Source organism: Copidosoma floridanum, unplaced genomic scaffold (genome assembly GCF_036245765.1).
Source record: "Copidosoma floridanum isolate Cflo_tuat_1 unplaced genomic scaffold, Cflo_Japanese_pri ptg000008l, whole genome shotgun sequence".
Taxonomy (NCBI): Eukaryota; Metazoa; Arthropoda; class Insecta; order Hymenoptera; family Encyrtidae; genus Copidosoma; species Copidosoma floridanum.
The window spans coordinates 4,478,247-4,501,872 of record NW_028321885.1 but is presented as its reverse complement, the minus strand read 5'-3'; the positions used below and the strand labels follow the sequence as shown (position 1 = coordinate 4,501,872).

Sequence of the window (23,626 nt, the reverse complement as noted above, 5' to 3'; positions counted from 1 at the left end):
TTCGATTACTTTTCAAATTAAGATAAAGTTTTGAATGTAATCTATTGAGTCATATTATTCTGTTTTAGAAAAAACTGATACTTAGAGCTCATAGATCTTTCATTTAGTTTTATTGTTTTATCATCGATTGGAATGACAGCATGAAATTGCAAAGTACCTGGTATCAATTTTGCTTCATTAAGTTAAGATTTTAGTTTCATTTCACATTTATTAAACGACTCTTTACTCAAATGAAAGACTTTTGTTTCTTTGTAAAAACTTTTTGCCCAGTCGTACAAGTTTTCTGTTGTTAAAATTCAGTTATTAGAGGAAACTTTAAGACTTGCACGTCTAGCACCTCTCTTCAAGTTTGCTTCAATACAGTCACACACTTCCTATCTATTAGCAGTGGCAAAAAAATGCCATTCACAATCAGTTTTGTAATCGTTTTTGTAGAAAAAAATGCTTCTAAAATTGCTCTCATTTTTAAAATCTTGTCTGGCCTCATTAGTTATGAAAAAAATTTTATTTACTACAAAATTGGATTTTATATAATTGATTATAGTGTTCCAACTCGAGTTGATACAAATTATATTATAACCAAACGCTCTTCATTTTTCAAGTTCAGATTAGACGTATTGTGAATATAAAGCAAGCTCTTATGACTAGAGAAGCTTATAAGTCATTTATATGTGTGCGTGTAACAGCTTTACGGTAAATGTTCAATAATATTCTGACATATGATACAGCCAACCTCTTTGTAAGAATTAAAATATGTATTGAAATCGTTTTGTATGTATGAGTGAATAAATTACTTGCTCATTAATCGTCCACTACCAATAACACCGATTATAAAATGCGTATATAACACACTATTTCATTATATTTAAAATTGATTGTCAAATCCCTAGAATGATTAACTTCGAAATTTGTAAACTTACTGTCACAATTGAACTTGTATTTGACGTTCTTATATTGCTGATACAAGCTTTTATCATCACTGACCCAAGAAAAAGTCAATCACACTTATTAAAAAAATTCGTTTGGTACTGTTGTATTGTTATTTCCTGATATGTGAAATCATAACATGTAACATAATCGTGCAAGCCTACTGTATTGCTGTCAACGCAGTCTGCAAGAACATCGCTCATTGGTTGACCTTATTAAACCAAAGGCCTCTTTTACTCGCTCTGCCGCTATAAAAACTCACCATTAAGAGGAAAAATTGCTCTTTTTACGTCTGTCACCTGTCGTCTAAAGTTTCAGTCTACTTTTGACTCCTACGACTTGCGAGTTCTTTATACACCTAAGGCATAACGTATTGGCTGAGGCAACTCGAGAGCGTTTCGAGAACATCATTAGTATCGGACGACGATAAGGAGCAAAGTACAGCAAAGGAGGCCCACCAAAAGTGGCTTTGGCGATAGCAGAGGGAGCAGAAATCAGAATATCCAACTAGCCACCAACTCATTTATGAAGTCTAAGAAAAAATTAAGGGTGATCGCACGGAGCATTAGGGAACTTCGAAGCAGCAGTAACAACAATCAGTTATAGGTGAAAGTTATTCATCAGTAATAAAATTAACTCTGAACCTTGTTAAAGTGGCTCGATGAAATTGTATTTGAAAGAATAAATTATTATTCAATTAATTGAATAAAAAAATTTATCAATTAAATCGACTAATATTATTCAAATAAAGATTATTATTTAATTAAAAAAGCTAATTAAGCTTACGAGCTGAATCATCCGAAATTCACGAATGACACCTTAACAAAACAGTAAGATCATACACCAAGCAAGTCTGGTCATAACAACAAATTTTTGATACTCGTATACGGCAATTGTGCAATGATTTAGGTTATCAAAAATAACAGCAATACTTATGTGTTTAAGTTCGTCTTTTTCCTTATAATAAATTACAACTGCAAAAATGGTAACTTGGTTATTTTTTTTAATGAAAAGATTGTTATTTAGTTACACTCACATACATACGTGCACGTATACATTGTATACGTGGACAGTTGGACTTAGCAGACAGTACCACACTGTGACATGGCAATAGAAATGAGGCGTTTCATGCGGAACATCTTAGTCCTACCGCGCGAGCACTAAAAGTCACTGTTTTCAGCTCATTTTCTTGGTCTTATTCCTATCTTTAAAAAATGTTGCAAATAGCATTTTCGATATTTTTTTTCAGTTAGCTTTATGACGGTGTGGTTAATTTCTAAAAGAATTTGTCTTTCAGTGAAAAAAAAACATAAAATCTGCTATGCATATGCAGTTTATGTATTGATGAAGATATTACGTATAACGGACAACTATAACGTTAATTAACAAATCAATTTCTTATTTATTTACAATAAGCTATTACACCAATTTTCAATATTACAGTAATTATTTGTTAATAAATAGATAGTTGTAGATACAAAACTTGTTCCTCTTGATAAATAGTATGTATTTTTTAAAATGTTAATTTATAGCATTATTAGATTATAAATGGATTACGTTCTATTCATATGTCAAACTCAGTTCACCCTTCCCTTTAAACCCTATGTCTCATGCGTTGTGAGACAAAAGACAATCCACCATTTTTTATTGGCCACTATATTATATCCTGAATATTATTTAGTAATCTTATATTTTTTATCTTTTGATACTAAACACTCACTTAGAAGCTCAGCCTACCAGGACATCTAAAACTAGTTTAAAATTTGATCCGAACGTCGGAATTTCACAAATTACTGACGTTTTTCCTGTATGTACCCATGTATTTTTTAACATCACTTTCAATAACCCCAAGAAAATCGAATCATTGTAGGTTTCGATGTAAGAAGTAACGTAAGCCAAAAAAAATCTTAATCTAGTCAAAATTTAGTAGAGGCAGAGATTGTGAGGCATTTTCTGGCAGTTCCTCTAAAGTTTAGTTTACCATCTTGGGTCCATCATCTTTAAGTTAGAAAAGGTGACCTCAGATTTATACTTACAAAACTCTACAACATTTAAATCTCAAAGTTTGCAGAATACGGGTAATTTTCAAAAATTTTTTCACCATCTTGGATCTGCCATCTTGAAATTCTAAATTCTGACCTTCGATTCGTAATCAGTGACCCCAAAGACCCCCGTATATTTATTTTTGTACAAATCAGTTAATTTCAACAACGTATCAAGTATCCAGAGTATTTTGACTATCGAAAATTGCTGTACATATACCTGAAATACATATACATCAAGAATAGTGAAACTTCCAAGGGACTCGGATCCTTGTAGTTCAAGTTTTAAGGAACAAAATAAGCCGAAAAACCTTTTATTTGAGTAAAAATTCATTGGAAGCACAAATTTTAAGAAGTTCTCGGGCTTTCTGGACCACCGTGTGGCAGTGCGCTGGCAAGGACCGTATTTCTGACCATTACGTACTACAGAGACAGCCTTTGCTTTTACAGCAGGTTGCGACCATTGCCAATATGCATGTGCTACTATACCGTGTGTCGATAAGCATGTCTCATTAGTGTCCCATGTGCCTACGTGCAAGCAGCCGTGACTCTGATGGTTTACTCCGTAAGTCTTGGTGGCCTTTTCTTACTTTCATTTGTTGAGCTCATATGGAGCTTACATGAAATAACTTATTTGTTAGTAGAACTTTTTTTGTTGGCAGTGGAGGAGGATTTCACGTGCTGCCGACAGCTAGTTACAAGAGGATTCTTGGCCACATCACCTTTAACGCCATAAGGGCTGGAAGAGTGCCCTAGGGCCCTTGTTTCTCAGTCCTTTCTTTTCCCGTGCCTTGTTGGTACTGCAACTCCCAGGCTGTCTCCTCTTTCTTTCCCAAAAGCTTCTGTTCCGGCTCTGGTTGCTCCTTGATAGCATTAAGAGTTGGAAGGAACACCAGATCAGGATGATTTAGCTGCACGATACACTCTCCAGGATTGCTGTCGTTTATCTCAATCACCTAGACCAGGGATATTCAGTTGATTGGTCGTTGCTAGCTTCTCTGTCTCTGTGACCTCAGTATATACCTCTTTTAAACCTCACGCAGGTCCAAAAGGAGAGTCTCCTCCCAAACTGTTGGTACCCTGCCTCTGCTAGGTGTGAGGAAGTGTTGCTCTTTCTCAACCTCCTCATCTAGCTCTAGGTACAGTGCCTTTACCCTTAAGTCCTGTTGTTGGCTAAGTATCCACGATCACCTGGACCTTATGTTCCTTGGTAGCATTATCTCTAGAGGATGAGTTTGTCATTAGGGGTAAGGTGTACTTTTTTGCGTCTGATACGTGTGCTTTCAGTGTTTTCCTGGTGTGTACGTCCCTACCTATAGTGTATACATTGTATACATTATCACTTCCGACAAAATCGTCTATGGACTTATGAACTAAGGGACTAATTTTGCTGAAAACTTTAGCTCAGCTGAAGACAACACGTAATTTTTTTTTAATACATGATCTCCTACTTGGATTGATTTGCTAAGATTTATTCTATCTTTCTAATTCATAGTATTCCTGACATTTAATTCATCTTCGTTCATAGGTTTGTTCGACAGTTTCATGGGTAATGGATTTCTATCAAAGATTAGGAACGCAGGAGTCATTTTAGCGAATGCGTTTTCCATAATGTTTATTGCAAAGAAAAACTCTTGAAGGTAGATATTCCAAAGTTGATGGTCTTCTTCCAGGAATAAACTGATCTTTGAATTGAGCGTTTCCAGTTTTTTTCAGCTAGTTTTACTTGCACGTGGTATAGTGGTATTGTAGTTTGTTCGACATCTGCCCTAGTGCATATTTTTTTCATCTTCTTATTTATGAAATCAGTTCTATTAGTCGTAAGTAAGTATTTTTAAGTTCCCTGTCGATCGATAATCAGATTCTCTTATTTTTTCCGTACGTTCTTGCCATCCACTTTGTAAAGGTGTTGCAATTCTATATACTTTGTGAAAATATCTTGAAAAACTAGGACACATCGACTTTTTGTCTTAGATGATGATTTTGGCCCAAATATATCGAAAACCACCATCTAGAGCTGTTCAATGTTCCTTTTTCCCATGAAACCTGCAGGAGTTTGATGCAAAACCTTATTTCTCTAGCATTCCTGGCACGCTATAACATATCATGCGATGTAATGGTAGCATTCCAGCCAATAGTGGTACATAATTAGATGCCAGTAGGTCCTGTCGACTCCTGAATGTGTAGCCTGTAGCTCTGCATAATCTTTATGCAGTGCTTTTTCTCTTATTTTTTTGGAAAAGCGATTTTTTACGCATCTTAGGCTGGCATTACAGGGTCCATTAAGATATTTAGTTTGTGGCTTCACAATTAACCTTTCGAGATCTTTTAAAAAGGAAAATTATGAGGAGTCCTCTTCACCGACTTCAAACGCCTCTTGTACCAAACATCTTTTATAGAGGTAGTCAAGATAACGTCTCCTAGTGTTGCTATTTGGCCTTCGTATGCTCAAGTCACAGCGTCTGAGATTGAATGCAGCTTCCCTGTTCAGTGAATAAATTTCACATCATATGCCTGCAAGGCCGTATTCCGCCGAGTCAACCTACCTACTAGATCATTTAACATATTAACCCATTACTATGGTCAGTTATACTGTAAAGCTTTCTCCCTGCAGATATCTTTGAAGGCGATATATTGACCACAGTACTGCTAAGCACTCTTTTCCTATATCTATATAATTTTGCTAAGCTATACTAAAGATTCTGCTTAAATAGCAAATAGGATGTTTCTCTAAATCCAGTACCAGAGAAAGCACACCTGCAACAGCATAGTCGCTAGCATTGGCTTGCAACACGAATAGTTTTAGGAAATCAGGCATTTTAATTTTCAAGGCCTTTATTAAGCCTGTTTCAACTTCTTAAATACCTGCTTTTGTTCAATGGTCTATTGCCATTTGACATCCATGCCAATAATGTAAATGTCAGAAACTCCTGAAGTAATAAACATAGAAGATAATAAGAGTTAAGAAAAAAACAAACAGGTTAAGTTTTAAGTGGTTGTAAAGTTTTTGATAAATTTTGTAAGAATCATATGTTAAATCGATTTCAAGTAAAAGATACGTAAAAGATATAATACTTGGATGGAAAATGTCAAAATGAATTTGTTGAAAGATTGTATAAAGAAATAAATAATAATTTATAACTTGCATTATTATACTATCTACAAATAGTAACCAACCTCTATACTTATCAGAGCAATCAAGTCATAAGATCTTAAGAATAATTATAAATGGAAACACGCAGTTGTATATTAGTGAAAATTCATTGTACTCGTAGTAAAAGAATAGTATAGTAATTTTTTTTTTATAAAATATCAGATTCTACTATAAACAAAACCTTTTTCAAGATATTGTAATTGAATATTTTTGTTATCGTCTATTGTTACACATTATGTAATCTTAAGCACTAAGAATTAGTTGGTTATCATTTATTTACTTTTATCAGAAAAGTAGAAATTGATTTTTACTACATAATGTGACTGTTAAAAGAAGGTCCCACATGAATGAGAAAATAAATTGCTTATCAGACGGCTTCCCACTGTCACCTTAAGTATTTTAGTAAAATGATTTCAATACTTTTTGAAATATAATATTGCTTACGCATTTGTTTTATATCACCACATTTTAACTATGAATTTTGATAAAAAAATTGTTCAGAAAAAGTTTTTTAGTGTGTTCTTCAATACATCACATATGTTTCTTGATAGAGTCTCCAGATTATAGAATCTCTGTAATTCTTGCAGGTATGCTGTCCATAGCAGCTCAAAACGTTGCTGATTATAAGCTTAGGAGGGCTTATTCTGCAACTATCACTAAGGTTAAATACAAACAAAAAGCTTAAGGTCTTTTTTTTAACAACAATTTGTGTTAAAAAATTATTATGGTATTTTCAATGAAATATGAAGTAGAAAAAAAGATTTTTTCGTCTATTGTTACAGTTCTTACGAAAAAAAAGTTTGCATGACTTGACACCTCAAGTTTCGCGAAGGAGCATGATATTTTTAATCATCTCGTTCTAAACTTTCAGTCTTTTTTACTTAAGTTGTTAGTAGACGTTCTACTTTACCAGGGCCATAAGAGGCATATTACTTATTTTTTAATAATAAAACCTATGCTTCTATCTAAAAAAAAGTTCTTATACTACGCACCTACAAAAATGCAGTGAGCTTCAGTTGACACGTTAAGATTTTCAGTTTTTTTAAGTTTTAAAAAAATTCTTCGGCAGCTTTTAAAAATAATTTACTTTGTATAATTCTATTAAAGTTAAATTTATAAAGACTTTTACAGAAGTAGATGAAACTATTGCTCATGCATTGTAGTAGAAGTGCTGTTACTTATGTCTCCACTTCTTCTGTGTGTTTTACAAATTATAAAATATCGGTATTACACTACATTTAATATCTTATTTGATTGACTAAATTCTTTTGCAGTAAAAAAATGTATTTCTAACTTTTGTAGTGGATCTGATCTTAGAAAATCTACTCTTGTTTCACTGTTATAATTTTGGAAGTAAGTTAGGTTACTGACATCAAAATAAAAACATTTTCATATTAGATGACATTGGCAGAGTGTTAAATGATAGTAGAAAATACTATCTAAGAATCTTATATTCTTAAGATTAGTGACTTCAGATTTTTGTTTTTTCTAGTTAGCAGCTAACAAAAAGTGTACTTATATTTTGCCCAAAGGTATTGTAAGGAAAAGTAAACTATCCCATACTTAATTTATTGTACTATTAATAAACACTTTTCTATTATCGGGCTTTAATGAGTCTTGCAAGGTCTTAGTATAATACTATTGAGCAGTTCTCCGTTTAAAATTTGTGTTTAATATAGTATACAAGATAATCCTTGAGTTAAAGAAATTTTCTACAAATGTCTTGGTTCTACATTTACTTCAAACCAGTGACAAGTAGGGTATCGATAAGATTCAGGTGTTGTGGCAGCATATCCATATAATATGTTTTAGAAACCTGGCATAGGCAAAATAAATATTCAAGTACTTGAGTGCAAAATAAAGTACTGGAATAGATAAATCTGCATATAATACATTATTTTTATGTAGGAATTTTAAATGCAACTACAAAATATATATACTTGCTAACTTTTTTCTGCAATACAGTGCTTCTCTAGAGTAAGATGATCTTTTTATTTTTTTGAGTTTCTTTTGGCAAAGAAGTTTTGTTCTACTATTAAAGTCTAAGAAAACTAAGACTATTTTTTAGAGGCATGTTGTAGAAAAGTTTTACAGTTATAAATTTATAGATGAATTATAAGAAGAGATTAATGTATTTTTCCTCCTTTCGGGCGGAAAGTGAGGGCCGAAAGTACTTTCAGTGCCTATTTCACGGGCGGAAAGTGGAACCTCCCGCCCAAGGGCGGAAAGTACATTCCTGCCCTAGGGCGGAAAGTACATTCCCGCCCGCAAATAAGAAAAATTAGTAAATTTTGTAGTTGGTGCTGTACATTATCAATATGTTATATGCGACATCTATCAAATATCTTTCTTTATACATCTTCAAAACAAGACTTGATTATTTTATGAAATTCTATTATAAGTATATTTTGTGTATAATTTCTTAAGAAAAAATATAATGTTACAATAAGGGAGTATTATATCTCTGATTGCCATTTTTTGATACTCATACTCTCATTCCACCAAGTTTTTTTTTTTTCGGGAGATTAGATTAATTGAATTTATTTTTTTTTTTCGGGAAATGGTTGTAAATTTTTTTTAATCGAACGATCAATTGATTTTTTGGACGAGGGGGGGGGCCCCTGGACCCCGCACAACCTTTGATGCGAACTTTCGTTTATTAACAATTAACTCTTACTTATTTTAAAAAATTCCCTACCTTACCGACTACTTTTTTAGACTTATTATTTTATAAAAATAAAATCATACTCAATTTTAAATAATTGATGCAAAATAAGGTTTGTGTACATTAGATAGACATTGAATAAATATTTTTCATTTTTAATCCTGTAGTTAAATTTCTATTGAAGTGATCATTAACCAGACAAAATACGTTCTCACTTTGCGCCCTTAAGGAGAAAAATAGGATACGCGACTCGGGCAGAGGCCTTCCCGCCCTTGAGCGCACTTTCCGCCCTTCGAGTACTTTCGGCCCTCGGGCGGAAAGAATGTTCCCGCCCTGCGGGCGGGAATCATCTTTTCGCCCTTGGGCCGAAAGTACTCGGTCGGCGGAAAGTGCGCCCGCGGGCGGGAAGAAGCACTTTCCACCCTAGTGGCGTAATATACTATTATGTCTTTTTAACAACTGCTTTTAGGAATGCAGTAGTTAAAATACTGCTTCCAAATATGGACGTTTAGAATAAGACATGTTTAAAAACGGGCTGATATGTAAGGTCATAAGTATATTTCAATAAATTTTTCATTTAAAATATTTAAACATACCTATAAACAAAAGCTATCGTGAATTTAAATGCGCACGCCATTAAGAAATGTAGAAGCGAGTTAATACTCAAACGTTTGACATGGAGATACTCCTTATACTAGAGCTTACAACTATTATATATATCAGGAAGTTATGAGAGGCCCATGCAAGCCCATGTTAATCACTTTAATCGTTACCAATGAGTCCTGCACCCTGACCAAGGAGCTCTGCTCTTTAAAGTTTTGTAGTACATTCCTTTGATACCACAGGAAAAGACGAAACTCTACCTACATATTTGATTATCACGTCTTGGATTAAACCTTTTACATCATATTTAACTCTGGTCAAACAAGTGACGAAGAGACTGTTGCAGTCTCCTAGTTTTCCCCGCCCCCCTGTGATTTCTCTCTTGGGTTCCTTGGGTAAGAAGCGCAGACTACGCAATCCTGCGCAATCCCCTAAAGGTATCTCGTTATACGTGTTAAGGCCAATACAAACTTAACTTTGTACTTGCAAGTCCTGATTGTCTCCTATCCTTCTTAAAGGCGGATCCTGATAATCCTAATATACACGAATGAATGATATCACGTAAAAATACTCCATCGTAAAAGTAAACCTTTAATTACAAATAATATATTCATATATAATTGTGACCCTTACAATATACACTTGAAAAGTTCTCTCTACAATACAATGCTTCTCTAGGTGAAGATATTCTTTTCTATTTTTTGAGTTTTTTGGCAAAATTTTTTTTTTCTACGGTCAAACTCTAGATAAATAACTACTTTCTTTCAAGACATACTGCAGAGAAGATCTAGGAGAAGTGTAAGAGTTATGAATGTGTAGATAAATCATTAAGAAAGATTGATAAATTTTTTTTTTTAAGTTCTGCACTTAGGTGATGGTATGTGGTGGTTAAGTGTGGTAGTTAACATACAGTTCTTAAATGTGTACTTTTAGAGATGTAGATGTTTGAAAACGTACTTATTAAGCAGATATTTAAATAATAATATCAAGTGTGTTCTTAAAAAGTGCACTATTTAAAAGAACAGTACTTAAATTTGAACGTTTTTTAAACGTCAAAAAAACTCACAGTGACGTATTTTGATATTTAAATACTGAACTAGTGGCCTTATTTATTAAAAATAAGTATTTCAACTTTTGTGGGAAGTTACGTGAAAATACGGATATACATTTCAATTTCGTAACTAGACAGAATTGATATGCACTTCACAACTGTTATACCAAGCAAATAAATAATCTTGTTAGATCCTCCACTTGTAACTTAAGAGGCATGAAAGTCCCCACAAAAAAAATACCATTTCTAATAAAAGAAGATTCGCTTAATCTAATGCTAGCCTTATTTGTACACCATATGCATCAAAATTTTAAGATAATTAAGCTCAAAAGTGGAGCTGTTAGCATGTATTCTCACAGGGCTGTGTAAAAAGCAGGTTGTTTTACGTTTATAATAAGCCAAAATAAACTGTCCCAAAAGAATAAGTATTGACGTTTTGTAAATCAAGTCCTCGTCTTTAATGTTCTACAGTAAAATTGAAGGTAATGAGACAATTAAGCGATAAATTTGTTATAGAAATATATAAATATCTGTGTCTAGAAGTTTATGAGGTCACATGAATAGCAGACATACTGAGTCACTTAGTTATGCAAAATTTAAAAAAGTTAAAATTCATACGGGTTAAACCTGTTATTATTTGTAGTATATAAGTATGTAACTGGAAAAATACTGTTATATTAACTTTTAGTTTTATAGGATTTTTTTAACCTAGTAGTACAGAACACTATATATATATATTTTTTTTATATTATAGTGCTCTACGTCCGGCTCCTATAAAGGGCACTACTATGGGCACTTAGCACTTTGGAGAAGGAAGGGAAGAGAGACAGGAGGGGGGTAGGGGAAAATTAGGCAATTTTGCTGCGAGGAGGTTGCCTAAACCGTCCTCGAGGAGCATTGCGTGGTGAAAAAGCACATGTGAAAAATCACAGAGGTACTTGCCTGAAAGTCGCAGTGGCCGGGAATCGAACCACGGTCTCCCGCGTGCCAATCCATGACCTAGCCGACCAAGCCACCGCGCGCTCTACACTTTATATATATATATATTGTACAGCAAGGAGGCACTATACAAAAAAGAAATATACATACATAGTTACTGCTATACTAACTAACACACTGTTGTACCTGTCTGCACTGGACTGATCAAACCAAAAACTTTTTTTTCATAAAAAAACAGATAATACACAAAAAAATCTTTTTTTCCACTTCATATTTCATTAAAAACATCAAAATAATTTTTAAATACGTATGGTTATTGAAAAACAAAACTTGAGTTTTTTGTTTGTGTGTAATCTTAACAGTGCGGGGGCCCCATTAAATTTATAATCAGCAATGTTTTAAGCAGCTATAGACAGCATACCTGCAAGAATTACAGAGATTCACTAATCTGGAGACTCTATTAAGAAATATATGTGATGTATTGAAGAAGACACTTACAAAACCTTTTCTGAACAATTTTTCTATCAAAATTTATAGTTAAAATGTGGTGATATAAGACAAATGCGTAAGCACTATTATATTTTAAAAAGTATTGAGATTGTATTACTAAAATACTTAAGATTACATAATATGTAGCAATAGACGATAGCAAAAATATTCAATTACAATACCTTGAAAAACGTTTTGTCTACAGGATAATCTGATATTTTATAAAAAAAAAAAATATCATACTATCATTGACTACGAGTACAATGAATTGTTACTAATATACAACTGCGTGTTTCCATTTATAATTATTCTTAAGGTCTTCTGACTTGATTGCTCTAATAAGTATAGAGGTTGGTTACTATTTGTAGATAGTATAATAACGCAAATTAAAAATCATTTTTAACTTCTTCATACAATCTTTTAACAAATTTATTTTGACCTATTACATTTAAGTATAAAAATTTGGCACTCCTTGAACTGTGATGTTATTTTTCTTTTGAAGTTATTTTATCACTTTTTTTAAAACATGTATATATATACTGCTAACCTCTCTATCATCTTGAGCCTAGGACTATACTTGTTGTTTCCATACTATACGCTGTTAATTACAGTGCCCCCTCTTTATTTGTAATCTTGGCCATTTCTTTTTAACAGGTTCTTTAACTTATTAGCAAATCATATATTTCACATTAAATCGATTCAACATATCCATCTTACAAAATTTATGAAAAATTTAACAACCACTTAAAACTTACCCTGTTTGTGTCGCTTTTCAACTCTTACCATCTTCTATGTTGATTATTACAGCAGTTTTTAATGAAATATATTTAACAGAAATATCATTTAAATTAACGACATAATCAGTGTAACCACTATTTTAAAGCTAGTTTATTTGTTGACTTTGTATTCTACTATGTATGGCAATAGACTTTATAATCTTTGCTGTAAAGGCACTCTAAAAGCCAGTGGCTTATTGCAACGCAACACTTGTACCTTTATGTCCACTCAAGCCAATGCTTAGGCCCCTGGTTCTCAATCCTTCGCTGATATGTTTGAGTTTATTGCAGTTGTAGGAGATTTTTTTTTATTACTTTTTATGAAATTCCAATTTTGATACTAAGGATTAGATTTTATACTTGCAAAATTACATTCACTTTTGATTTGAACTTCTATTCTGTTAATTTTATTGATCACGAAAATTTTTGTCTAGTATTTCTCTTTTTAAGTGACTATAAAAGCACTAAAATAACTGTATAGTTCAGGTTATATTTGCAGTTAATTATTTTACTTTCACTTTATTACTCAGTTTATCACCTGTAGGTTTTAACTTATTCACTGAATCTTCTAATTAAGTAATAAACTAATTTTGTATAATTATTTTAAAATCTATTTCTGATTTCTTACAACACATAATTTGCAAAACTGTCGGTTCCATGGGGTAATTTTTATGAAAATTAAAAAAATCTAAAATACTGTGCAAAGATCACTGACAAATTTCAATTTCTTAAATAATATCTCACTATGTAAATAATTGATGACTTTAAAATCCATATCAGCCCATTTATCTTTGTAGTCCCGTCATTCTATAACAGTTGCATATTTCTTTGACCTTACAAACATTATTATTTTCTTCTTTGAGTAAGTATGGTCTTGGCCATCTAAACCAAGTATGAAAATTCCCACGATCTTAAAATCATTTGAATCTGTACATGATTCTTCCAAATTCTTAGATTCTCCGTTTTCCTGTAAAAATTAACCTTTTTAACATTAGTATATTTTGGATAACCTATTACAGGAATTTTCTTAATCCTTCTTAGTTTACGACTAACACTTTAATTATCTGGGATTACTTACATATCATCTTTGAAATTATAAACAGCTGACTCGAAGAACGACGGTCAACTTTCAGCAACAACACATTGATAAAGCCATGGACTTCACTACCATATTACAACGGATCAACAGTAAAAGAAAATATTACTTAACAATTGAAAGATTTTAATATTACACGGCCCAGCCAGTCAGTGGTACACGTGCACAACCGTGTGCTTCGACGACAAGAGGAGATCTGGGCTAAAATTTTTAACCAAGCACCAAACAATACGAAAAAGACTGCTTACTGTACACTCTTCTCTTTCTGTAACAAAGACTTTTTATTGGTGAATGTACTCGTGCATGCACAGTCCAGATCTAGTCATCTGTGTGCTTCGTTTTCGTCAAATTTTTTACAAAATGTGCTACTTTACATTACAATATCTTATAAGCCATAAAGCTAGGCTCTCTTATGTTTAGGACAAAGCTTCTAAGATAATCAGCTTTGACAAAGTAGTTTTTTACAAAAATCTATCGAAAATTAAATGAGTTATATGAGAACAAGTATCATTAGCAGCAAACTCGTTACAACATCTCTATAAAAGCCCGTGTATAATAGAAAAGATTGAATATTATTTTTCCAAAAAAACTACAATGCTAGTACTTCTGAAAAATAATTATGTTAGAAGTAGTGATAAAATGAGTGTCTAATAATTTTTTCAAAAGTTTTATCGAAAATAAAATATCACAATAACCCCTGTAAAAGGCGCATATACAGAGATATGCCGTACAGCTGTATTACAAACCAACCACGATTATCTTATCACGTTCTTTATGATAACAAATATTTCTTTCAATCAAAATTGAAGAATTTATTGTTATTTATTTTTAAAAAATTTTAAGATACATGAAAAAATAAGATAAAAGATACTCCTCCCTTGGTATATAATATAGTATATAGTATGTATAGTAATAACTCAATGGTAGAGCAACTGTCTTGTTAGCAATAAGTTGTGTATTTGATCATTAGCCAGAAAAATATTTTTCTATTTGTGTAGATGTATTAAATTTTGTTTTCTGTTTTTATCACTAATTTCACTTTTCAGTTGAGTGTTCCCTGTTGATTCATGTAACTTTTGATAAGCGTAAATATCGTAGTAAGTGCAGGCTTTATGCAGCAGTTTTATTAAATTTAATGATTTATATCGCAACTTAAAAGAAAGAAGATTCTTTAAGTGTGTAGCATGTAATGTTTTGATTAGGAATTATTTCACCCTACTAGACTCACATCTTATTATATAATAGTATAGATGCTATCTATAGGTTAGGTTGATATACTTTTTTTACAGCTTGTAACGATAAAAAAGTTGCCTTCGTTTGTATGCGCTGAGAAGAGGAAAAAAAAATGCCCACAGATAACCAGCCAGGCAGCAAAGAAATATTAGTAGCAATGGGAGAGAACAAGGAAATGCCCCTAATTATATGTATGGTAGTAGCATCGGGATGTGACAGTAAGATGAGATATATGGTTGCAAAAGCAGTGGTGGCCATGGCCAACAGATCCCAAATTCCAACAGTGAGAGTTCTTGTACTTATTTTGGTGCACGTGGTAAAAAGAGATAAAAAAAGTAAGGGTGGAGAGAAAAAAAAGAGAGAGAAAAAAATAGAGACAAAGAAAGAAAACAGTAAGTCGAAGTCTGACAGTTTGTGTAGGCCTTTAGAATGACGATTTTCTTAAACTAAGGACAATGGACATGGTCGGAACCAGAAGAATGACTAAGAGATAAAAACAATGAGACAATCAACCAGCTTGAAGATCCTGGGTACCATCACTTTAGGCTTTAATTTTCTGACGTTCAGCCAGAAGGTACGGGTAGAAAGAGAGAAAGAGATAAATATTGGGTGCATGTGTGAACGTGAGAAAGAGTACAAGAGATTAAGTCTATGACTTTTTTGATCTGTATAGTAATAAGCTTAGAAGTTTCACTGGAAAAAGGACAATAATTTAGGTGGAAAAATAAAAAATAAAATATAAATAAAGAAATGTATGATTGAGGAGGCTCCATCACTGAAGGTACAAGAACTTTAAATCATATATGTTTAAAGCCAAGATCACGCTGTTTTCGGAGGTATTCTTATTTTGCAGGTTCACGATCAAAATTTATGAATAATTTAATTTAAAGTTAGCACTTTGCAAGCTCACTTAACATAGTCTCTTATGACTGAAGGCTCTTTATACGAGATGTTACATAAGGAATACTGCAAAGTTAAATGAAAAACAAGAGTAAGGAAGGGATTGCAGTCTCTTACTGCAGATAGAAGCTGCAAAACTATAATAAGAATGCTATTGTGAAAACAACTCAAGCATAAATAAGGAATACGTATAATTTTTTTTTACCATAATAGACTTAACGTAACTTCCAAATAGATTCACCCCAATAGATCTGTGTATTCATTGGAATGTGGTGCTCAAAATCTCATATCAAGTCACGTGGGGGCATGCCGAGGTAAGCTTGAAAAAGTAGACGAAGCCTGAGTGACTGTGCCAGTATTCACTTAAGATTTGCGTACACAAATTATTAAATATCAAAAAATGAAGAGCTTCTTTTAATAAATTGGGTTACACGGCTTGAATAAAATCAACATAATCTAATCAATAAGGTAGAAAACTCTAACTATTTTTTAAAGTACTCTAAATAATAAGCTGTAAGCCCAAACTTAATTTAACTTAGTAATGAGGGCAGTTAACAGCAATATATTCATTGTAAGGTTTTTAAGTAGTACTAAAATAACACATCGATTGGTAAAAAAATTGTTCAAGTTTTTCGTACATCCCGTCTATGGTTTTTTTTTCGTATCTTCATCATAAATTATTGTTTATTGTAAGAATTACTGAGTTATCTAATAATTGTACTTTAAAGTGCTTGGATTTCATTAATACATAAAAAAGATATTGAAAAATAAAAGCAAGTTAAATAAATGACATATTTCAGATTTTTGATGCGTTAAAATACGTAGTGTTTTGTATAAAAATTTTGTTGGAAGGACTAAGTTGATTCATTATTAGCTTTAAAATGAAATTAGTAGGAATTATACCATGAAGTAGTTCAATAAAAAAAGGAAAAGCATTTTGTAAAACATTTGTCTTGACTTATGCACTAATCGTTATGCCTAAGTTAATTTTTTTATCAGTATAAAAATAATATTTGTAAAAAGCGCGTGCCGCACATTTTGCGAAGCCATGAATTGCTGGCATAAAAAGTATGCCACCTGTATTGCACCTCAGGACAAAATCCATACACCCAACCTGATCGAAAACAGTGCCGCTATTTTTGCGACACATATTCGACGTATGCCGTGGTTATGCTCCAAAAAAGCATGCCGCACTTTTTGTGGAGCCATGAATTGCTGGCATAAAAAGCATGCCGTGTGTATTGCACCTCAGAACGAAATCCATACACCCGAACTGATCAGAAACAGTGCTGCTATTTTTGCGGGGACTTATTAGGATGGGCACATGCCATGGTAATTGTGCTTGAAAACATATTGTGTGCATAATTGTATGTTCAGATTTGAAATGTGGAAGTTAAAAAATTGCCGCTTGACTTCAGCGCTCTCTGTTAAGGACTGTGCAAATTAATGTCTTTTGCGTCATATGTTGCGTTAAAGGCTTATTCATGCGTGTATGCCTTTATCCCTGTGTGGCCGAATGTCCGTGTGGCCGTTTGTCTGGGATCCAAAGGAGGCGTACTGCTTAGCTACTTATTGATGAAATGGTTATTGCTATAGAAATATTTAACCAGGACAAAATATATGGTGGTAGCATATGACACTGAAAAAAATTTTATGAATGATTTGGATTCAGGATACGTTGCTGTACACATACATAGCTGCTATTTATATACTTCATAATGTACTTCATTCTGTATTAGTTAACGTTAAAAAAAAAAATTAGTAGAGCATGTAGTTAAGGTAGGCTTTAATTTGATGATTAGTTTATCAAAATAAATAATCAGTGTACGGTAACGCATTTTGCTAATTATTTATTATTCAATTGATTTTACTACCACGTTTCATAGTCAGTTACAACGCCAGAAACCTTTTGGTATCTATTTTTTGAAGCTGTGCTATTCAAAGCTATTTTTTTCTACAAGGTTCTTAAAAAGCCTACCGTTATGATGATGACGATAAGGATTTGTATTAATAACAGGCTGTAGTTACACTATGTAGTAACAAATATGTTAAATGAAACTTCTAGAAAGAGCATTGTGTATCAAGAGTACCCTGGTACCGTTAAATGATATGTGAAAATACACCAAAGAAGTAGAAAGGGACATTTGCCTGAGAGACATCATATCAAAGAATTTATGGTAACAGCACCTGAAAACTCAAAGTAAACTTAATAAACGAAAAATTTCTTTGACCACGATTAAACAGATAAACAAATTTTATACTAAGACAGAGTAGTACTGTTGGTCTGACTAAGCCTGAAAAAAGTTACTAAGGCATAAACACCATACTTACATACGTATAATAGCATGGATATGTAGAATATAAGAAATCTAATAGAGCGCCATCAAATGAAAGCAACCACACAATATTAAAAGCTTAAGTTAACATGTTACCTATTAACTGGTACTGTTTCATGATTTCCCAGAGAGGGAAATATAGGTACTCCAGGAAACATATTTGTCATTTGTAAGACTGTTTCATGTAAAATTTTCAGATTTTCTTCTTTAGTTTGATTCCAAACGTCATGAGGAGGCAAATCACCTGTCCATATGATGTAGTCAATATCCTGAAAATTTATTTGATTGTCGTATTCACAAAACATCTATAAATGATTTTTGTTTTTATGCATTCTCAATCGTAAATGTAAATTTCAATGCCTAATGTTTCAATCCATTTATTTTAGACAGTTTAAATATGTATTATCTTTCTAGAAAGAATAATATGTTTTTTAAAAGAGATTTTAAATAAGACATAACAAGGTAAGGTTTTTAACTATAAAGACTTTAAAACTACTTGTACTTCTTACACATTTGATGGTGATGAATCGAAAAATCAGCTAAATAAAAATTAAGCTGTGTGCTATTAAAACTACGTAAAACGATACGTAAATTTTTTAATTTGGCATTGGATCTAGCAATCCCTATCTATTGCAATCTTAACACTGTTTCGTATTCACGGAGTCCCAAAGACCTATGAGGCAAGGAAAGAATCCCAAAATCACTTAAATGCAAAATCCCATAGAAATATTCACCCCAAAACAGGCTAGATTTTGCATGAATTTTCTTAAATAAAAACATTTTTTTATATCTGCATTCAGTGCAAACCAAGCACACGACTTGAGATCCATATTGTTTTATCACCAGCTACAATTACCACTAATACTACACTTCTTCTCAAATTTTTTTTTGCTTATTAACGCTCTGTTCATTTAACAGTTTAAATCAAAAATTTCTGTTAAGTTCATTATTCGAACCCCCAAGAAAACTGCTATCGTAAAAGAATTAGCTTTCCCTTGACCTGTTATACGTTGTCTTCCCCCCAAAAAAAACACGATATAGAATTTGTCAACTATTCTTTAATGCATTTTAAGGTATCATTCTGTTAAGTTTTAACAAAACCCTACAGAAAATATTCAGGTGACTTGTCATGTTATTTGTCAGGTGACATGTCCCGTCAAAAGTCGTGCCAATTTACCATATAGAAGTGTCATGTAGAATTATCATGTGAAAATGTCATGTGGATTTTCATAAGCTAGATATTCGGCAATTCAAAAATAAAAAAAGCAAAACTTGTACTTTTAACTTCTGAAAAGCTGTGAGAAAAGCTAATACAAATAGAAAAAAAAAAAACATTCCTTAGCTCCAGTAAAGGGATTTGAACCTGGTTTGGATCATTGGTAATTGAGTGTCTTCACCACTTGGCCAGACTGGATTAGACACTTGGGACACAATTTACGTCCTTATCAGGTACATTTAAAAGTAATGTTTATTCAATAATTTTGTGAATAGCATTTACCACCTTAGATACCTAATTGATAATTAACTTTTTTTAAATATACATTTGACATTGTTTCGTACTTCTAAATAAGTTTGTCAACAGTTAATCTAGTAATTAATTTAACAACTTTTTTCGTTCACAGATTTTACTTGAACTTTACAGATACTTCACTTTCCAAGGGAAAAAAGTCTATTTTTTTAAATATTATAAATTTGTTTTAACTGCTACAACAAACTTGTGTATTACCTTTTCCTCTTTAATACTTTAATGTGTGCATCGACAACCAACAGATTTTTTTTTTTACATAATGCTTTTTATAATTTCTAATTACATTTCAGATTACAATTTCGAAAGTTTTGTTTGAATCCAATAGTTTTAGGAAAAACTTTATTTAATGTATAAGCTTACGTTGCAGGAATTTATATAATCCCTGAGTACTGTATAAATGGGTGAAAAATTATTTTTCTGCTTGTATTCAATACGCACAAAAAAGTATAAAGAAGAAAAAGGTATTTCACATCTTTGTTGTAGCAATTACAACAAGTTTATTACACTTGTATAAAAAGACTATTTTCCTTTGGAATCAAAAGTATATGTAAAGTTTAGGTAAAATCTATGAACGAAAAGTAGTTGTATCATCGATTCCTAAATTTACTGTTGACGTACGTATTAAGAGACATGAAACAATTCAAAAAGCACATTTACAAAATGTTATTTACGAAATCGGAGAATAATTATTAGTTTTAGATGTACCTCATAAGGACGTGAATTCTGACCCAAGTGTCTAAGCCATTCTGACCACGTGGTTAAGACACTTGACTACCCATAATCCAGACCAGGTTTAAATCCCTTTACTGGATGCTTTTTTTTATTACTATTTATATTAGCTACTCTGACAGCTTTTAAGTAGTAAGAAGTAGAAGTTTTACTTTTTCATTTTTGAATCGTCGGAAATATAGCTTATAAAAATCCACATGACACTTTCAAATAACAATTCTACATGACACGTCTATATAGTAAATTGGCTCAACTTTTGACCTGACAAATAACATGACAAGCCACCTGAATATTTTTAGTAGGGAACCTTTAAACATGTTTAACAAAACCATCTTAGACTTATTTTTTGCTCACACTATCTAATAAGTATAAACAGAAAGATATATTTCACAACAGCTAGCAGATGCATAAGTAAATATGATAAATGAGTTATCATTATTCTCATTTTCACCCTAAAAAAAAAAAAGAAACGTATTCCACGTGTTTAATAAAAGCAAAAAGTGTAATTGTATTAATCAATAATAGTTAAAAAAAAAAGCTAAGAAAAAAAACGAAAAACAAGAACTGTCACCTGCAACCTTATTAACTCACCCCAAAATTAGAACTCTGTCATATGTTATAGTAAAAGTTTAAAAGAATTTATTTATTATTATTTTTTTTAAATCTGCTTTATTAACTGTTACTATGAAGACGAGGCACTGATAGTAATCATATAAAGTGTAGCCAAAAGAAAAAGTACAGTTTCTTGAAACTGGAAAAGTGTTAAAAATAATTACATTTTAAAAAGTTAATTCGAATATTCATACATAATTCGGGATGTAAAAAATGAGAGGTAAACTTTAAAGCATTTGTTTTAATCAAACAAGAAGAGTTGCTAAAACATGCAGCCATGTTGAGCAAAAATTTTAACACATTAGTTTTTAGTGCTCAAAAACATGAAAAAAACTGTTAAGGGACTTTAAACTAACAAAGGTGAAATCTTGATTTATAATGTAATAATAACAAATAAAATTTTAACTCGATAGAGATAAAGTTCCAAACAAAAGTTTTTTTACTGATTACTTCAGTAAGCTTTATCGTTTAAAAGCATTCATATATTGACTTATAAAACAAAATGGGCATAACTGATAAAATAAAAGTATCAAAACTTGTTTGTACGATACAATATAACTACAAAGTATCCGTAGCCAAATACTGTGGCTGGAATTGCAGTTAGGAAGTAACAAGACGTTCAGGTAAACAGGGAGATCATGAGGGAGCTGAGAGTATGAGGCCTCTCATACACATAAACTTTTTTGAGATAAGAGAATGGAAAATACTTATAATCAGGGTTTGCATTCAATTATGAATACACTAAGAAATCCATGTTACAGCAACTGCAGAAGTGCGATAAGAACAGACAAAGAAGTTTTCGTCTTTTTATTCCTTATCTCCCATAGAAAAAACAGCTTACTTTGCATAATGCGATAAAATTGGCAAACAAGAAATGTCATGAAAATTATCGTACATCGTAAACACAATGATCAAGCAAGTAGTCAAAAAATAGACGTCAAAGCGATTAAGTTCCAGTTTGCAGAGTTCCCTAGTGTTAATTTAAAAAGGATTCTACGTACATCGATTTCCCAAGGATAAAAAAAATGCCAGAAATGGATAGTTGCTTGTAAGATGGGCACATGCATAACTAACGTAACAACACGCTGACTATGATAGGGTGTGGCTGAGTTAGCTACACACTATTAAATTCGAAGTTATGCGTGTGCCCATCTTAAAAGCAACTATCCATTTTTGGCATTTTTTTCATCCTTTGAAAATCGATGTACGTAGGATTTTTTTTAAATTTACACTGGGGAACTCTGCACCAATGCATAGGCTGTTCTCGGTAGTTTTTTCATTCGAGATTTAACTTTTTCTTCAACGGCTTCTATCTCAGACATGTTATTTTAGTTTGTTTACCTGCCTCTTATTAGTTTCATTGATTGTTACGAGGGTGGCGCTACATGCGGGTTCACACTTCACAACCTTAAAACACGATTCTAACATTATAAGATCGCTTTAAATAATCACTACTATTTTAATTAAAACCAGCCAGCTTAATTACGTATACTATAAAAAGTCACAATTATCAATCAGTTTTATAATTCAGATGCTACTTAGTTCGCAGCTGTAAGTAATAAGAACAGAGATTAAATCAGCATGCTATGTAGTACAATCAATAAGGTCCCTGACTACCAGTCAAAAGAATAGGGGTTTAATTCTCGGAATCAGTTCAATTAAAAAATTTTTTGTAACATTAATATTATGTACTATATGTAAAAGATGTTAACTTATATATATATTATATATATGGATGTATATGCTATATATTTAATACATATATTATATATTTTATAGTATGAGATATGTATACACTTCTATATTGCTGTACATACAGTTAGTACATTTTAATACAAAAAGGCTTTATGTACATGACAATTAAGTAATAGTTACCATAAATACGTATACATAGATATACAAGTTTCACTCTATATATATATATATATATATAGAAAAAGGAGTGCCTTGTGGTGGGGTTAACAGCAACGGACTAGCAGACCAAATTTATTGTTTCATATTTCCTCTCACACAACTGTTTACTGTTTGCCACAGTATGTTTCACATTAAAGAACTCATACAGCATATTAGCAAAAATGTAAGAATAGTTTTAACAAAAAAGTAGCGAGAAAAAAACCAAAAGTCAGTGCTTGCTTGGGTATCTTAGTGTCAGAGGTATGGGACGAATGGTCAGGGCACGAGGTTAAATGAAAACTTACTGAAGAGAGTACTAACTCCTTAATTCTACTTATTTAATACAATGTAAAATCACACGGCCTCTTTACAGTGCTGCTCTGTAGGCTTGGTATTCAGATTTATTATGACGTATCGGTGTTAGCGGTAGCATGTGTGCTGCAGAACTGACTCTGCTCAACTGCGTGTCTCACTGCGAGCCCGGGCAACCACCACACGCAATAACTGTGGGAAAGGAAAACCATCTGAGAAGTACTAGCAGCGATGATGGGAAAGCTATTCAGTTCAACATTTAGTATGAAGGCTTACTTTTGTAGCAAATAGTAAGTAAATGTAGGTATATTTGTTAAAAGCGTCCTTCGAGGGTAAGGCGG

The 23,626-nt window shown here is 32.3% G+C and overlaps 1 protein-coding gene across 1 annotated transcript in view; it reads right to left on the bottom strand.

The window, feature by feature from the left end:
- The window catches only part of LOC106639004 (sphingomyelin phosphodiesterase), a 657,347-nt gene that overhangs the window by 375,458 nt on the left and 258,263 nt on the right, over positions 1–23,626 (bottom strand). Inside the window, exon 4 of the mRNA XM_089589283.1 lies at positions 18,308–18,480. Within this exon, the coding sequence (XP_089445409.1) occupies positions 18,308–18,480 (173 nt within the window). The remainder of the gene's footprint in view (positions 1–18,307; positions 18,481–23,626) is intronic.